Here is a 3,581-nt window from a genome sequence, read left to right on the forward strand (position 1 = left end):
GCTTTTTAAAATCTTTTTGAAATTAGAGGTCATATTATTACCTAACTGGTAGTAAGTCATTTCATCTTCAATATATGAAGGACATAGATCTTAACAGTCTAGCTTAACCCTGATTAGTCCAGGATAATTGATTAGATTAACTATTACTATGAAAAGGGAGTGGCTTAGTATTTTTGGTCATTAAAAATCCAAATTGGATTAACTGTTTGCATCCTCAAATGGATAGCAACTGGCCTGCTACATTTCAATCAGATCGGTCATACCACAGGAATTTATCATACTTTCCCAACGCTATATTCTGCTAACTCACTCACTGTGACTCTTTGCCCTCTATCATCTTTCTCAGGGTGTCCTTTACTTCCTTGTTCCTCAAGCTATAGATTAGGGGATTGAGCATGGGAATTATAAGACTATAAAACACAGAGACCACTTTGTTGTACTTCCACGAAGTCCTCGCCTTAGGCTGCCGCAGGTACATGAAAAACAATGTTCCATAGAAGATGATGACCACAGTGAGGTGGGAGGCACAGGTAGAAAATGCTTTGCACTTGCCTTCGGAAGACTGGATTTTTATGATGGAAAAGAGGATGCAAATGTAGGAGGCAAGGACTGTCAAGAGGGACCCAGTGAGGTTCACTGCCGAGAAGATCAAGAGCTGCTTTTCTTTGTTGTGGGTGTCAGAGCAGGAGAGGGCAAGGAGAGGGGGGTCAGCACAGAAGAAATGATGGATGACGTTGGAGTCACAGAAAGACAACTGGAAAGTCAGAATTGTCTGTATCACAGAGTTTAGGAAGCCATAGGTATAGACCCCTATCACCAACTCTTTGCAGACCCGCTGAGTCATAATGGCTGTGTAAATCAGGGGTTTGCAGATAGCCATGTAGCGGTCATAGGCCATTGTGGCCAAGAGGAAGCATTCGGTAGTGGCAAAGGCACTAGAGAAGTAGAGCTGGGCAAAACAGCCGGAAAAGGAGATGTTTGTTTTCTTCACCAATAAATTTTGTAGCATCTTGGGCCCAATGGAGGATGAATAACAAACATCAATGAATGCCAGGTGGCTGAGGAAATAGTACATGGGAGTGTGGAGCCTGGGATCCACCTTGATGAGCAGGATCAGGCCAAGGTTTCCCACCAGGGTGATGAGATAAATGGACAGGAACACCACAAAGAAAGGAAGCTGAAGCTCAGGACGGTCTGTGTAGCCCATGAGGACAAATTCTGTCACTGAGGTATGATTGCCTCTGGCCATTTTGTTCTTTCTCTTGTTGGAAAAAGAAAAAATATGTCTTCAGAATGATTAGGTACTTAAAAAAATAAAAGCTTCTTACCTTTTTGTTTCAGAACCAGAGGACAAAAATTGGCCTTGACACTCCCTATGGTTAAAGGCTGTCTAAGACTGGCTCAGAAAAGTCTGAGCTCATTTATTTTCTCTTTTGATGGAGACCAACAAATTGACCTACATAAAATTATACTACCAACAACATTGTACCCACGAACACTGATTTTGTCACAAATCTAGTTTTATCAAATTTTAAATTTTTGTCACTTGTGAGGATGAATATTGGTAACTCATGTTCTCTTGATTTGTATGTTTTAAAAAATATATAGTAGGGGGTTAGCTTTTTTCAAACAATTATTAACACACATATTTCTTTTTCTATAAGGGTCAGTTCAGCTCCTTTGCTAATTTTTTATTATGCTGTTAGTGTTCTAAGTACTTATTTACAGGGGATCTCTGCTAAGGAAGTCAATCATTTGTTTGACATAGGCATTGCAAATGCTGGTATGATAATGTTTCTTTGTGCTATACAGTGAATTTCAGATGATTTGATATATCAGTCTTTTGACTTTTGAATTTTGATCCATGTGACATTGCTAGATAACTTTCCTCAATTTAAAAGCATTTTTTTAAAAATTTCTTTTTGTATTCTATAACTTTACTGGATTTCATTTTTATATTACAATCTTTGATCTATCTGGAGTTTAATTTTGATATAAGAAATAAGGACTCTTTTTATTTATTTCTCCAAATAGCTTGTCAGGTGTGCTAATGCCATTTGATGGTAAAATAATTTCTAGATGATTCTGGTGATTTAAAACTCCAGCCTTATCATATGTTAAAACACACTAGTTGGGTTAAATTCTGACTCTTTTCCTTTGCAGTCTCTTCTAGAACAAGGGCCAAATATTTAAGTAAAACAGATATATAACTGATTTTAACATCTGGTGGCAAATTTTATAACTAGTCTCATGTGTATTTTTCCAGATGAACTTTGATACTTTATCCAATACCCTTTAAAAGACTACTGCATTGAATCAATATGTAAACTGAGGAGAACTGACATCTTTGCAATCGAATCTTCCATGATTAAGGTATGGATTTTATTTATTAAAGACTTCCTAAATAGAGTTTTAAAGTTTTCTTTAAACTTTACGGATAAACATCCTACACATTTATTTATTTATTAAAGACTTTCCTAAATAGAGTTGTTTTTTTTTTAAATTTTATTTATTCATTTTTAGAGAGGAGAGAGAGAGGGAGAGAGAGAGACAGAGAGAGAGAAGGGGGGGGGAGCTGGGAGCATCAACTCCCATATGTGCCTTGACCAGGCAAGCCCAGGGTTTCGAACCGGTGACCTCAGCATTTCCAGGTCGATGCTTTATCCACTGCGCCACCACAAGTCAGGCCCCTAAATAGAGTTTTAAAGTTTTCTTTAAACTTTATGGATAAACATCCTACATATTTATTTATTTATTTACTTATTTGACAGAGACAGAGTGAGAGTCAGAGATGGACTGATAGGGACAGACAGGAAGAGAGAGATATGAGAAGCATCAATTCTTCATTGTGGAACCTTAGCTATTCATTGAGGGGGGTTGGGGATACAGCAGAGTGAGTGACCCCTTGCTCAAGCCAGTGACCTTGGGCTCAAGCCAGCAATCATGGGGTCATGTCTATGATACCATGCTCAAGCCAGTGACCCCATGCTCAAGCTAGTGAGCCCATGCTCAAGCCAGCGACCTCAAGGTTTCAAACCTGGGTCCTTCGTGTCCCAGTCTAACGCTCTATCCACTGTGCCACTGCCTGGTCAGGCTTACATATTTCTTTAAAGTCTATTCACAGGTATTTTATCTTTTTGTAACTATTGTAAATAAAATGTATTTTTCCCCATTTTGTGGGTTAAGTATACTGCTCACAAAAATTAGGGGATATGTCAATGAATATGGAGCAATAAAATATCCCCTAATTTTTGTGAGCAGTATATTATTCATATATAGGAAATTTATTGATTTTTGTAAATTAATGTTACTACTATTCTTTCTCTTTCTCTTTTTTTTTTTTTTTTTTTGTATTTTTCTGAAGTTGGAAATGGGGAGGCAGTCAGACAGACTCCCGCATGTGCCCGACCAGGATCCACCCCGCACGCCCACCATGGGGCAATGCTCTGCCCATCTGGGGCGTCGCTCTGTTGCAACCAGTCATTCTAGTGCCTGAGGCAGAGGCCACAGAGCCATCCTCAGTGCCCGGGCCAACTTTGCTCCAATGGAGCCTTGGCTGCAGGAGGGGAAGAGAGAGACAG

General features: G+C 39.1%; 1 protein-coding gene across 1 annotated transcript; it reads right to left on the reverse strand.

Annotated features, from left to right (window-relative positions):
- Nucleotides 1-310: 310 nt before the first annotated feature.
- On the reverse strand, nt 311-1,249 carry LOC136388773 (olfactory receptor 8U9-like). Its single transcript, XM_066360577.1, has one exon. It carries the CDS (start codon nt 1,247-1,249, stop codon nt 311-313), a length of 939 nt encoding a protein of 312 aa, XP_066216674.1.
- Nucleotides 1,250-3,581: the final 2,332 nt, after the last annotated feature.

This window comes from Saccopteryx leptura, chromosome 1 (assembly GCF_036850995.1).
Source record: "Saccopteryx leptura isolate mSacLep1 chromosome 1, mSacLep1_pri_phased_curated, whole genome shotgun sequence".
NCBI lineage: Eukaryota > Metazoa > Chordata > Mammalia > Chiroptera > Emballonuridae > Saccopteryx > Saccopteryx leptura.

Bases quoted from the DNA above. Each gene is read 5' to 3' on its own strand.
- LOC136388773 (XM_066360577.1), bottom strand. From the start codon at position 1,249: ATGGCCAGAGGCAATCATACCTCAGTGACAGAATTTGTCCTCATGGGC.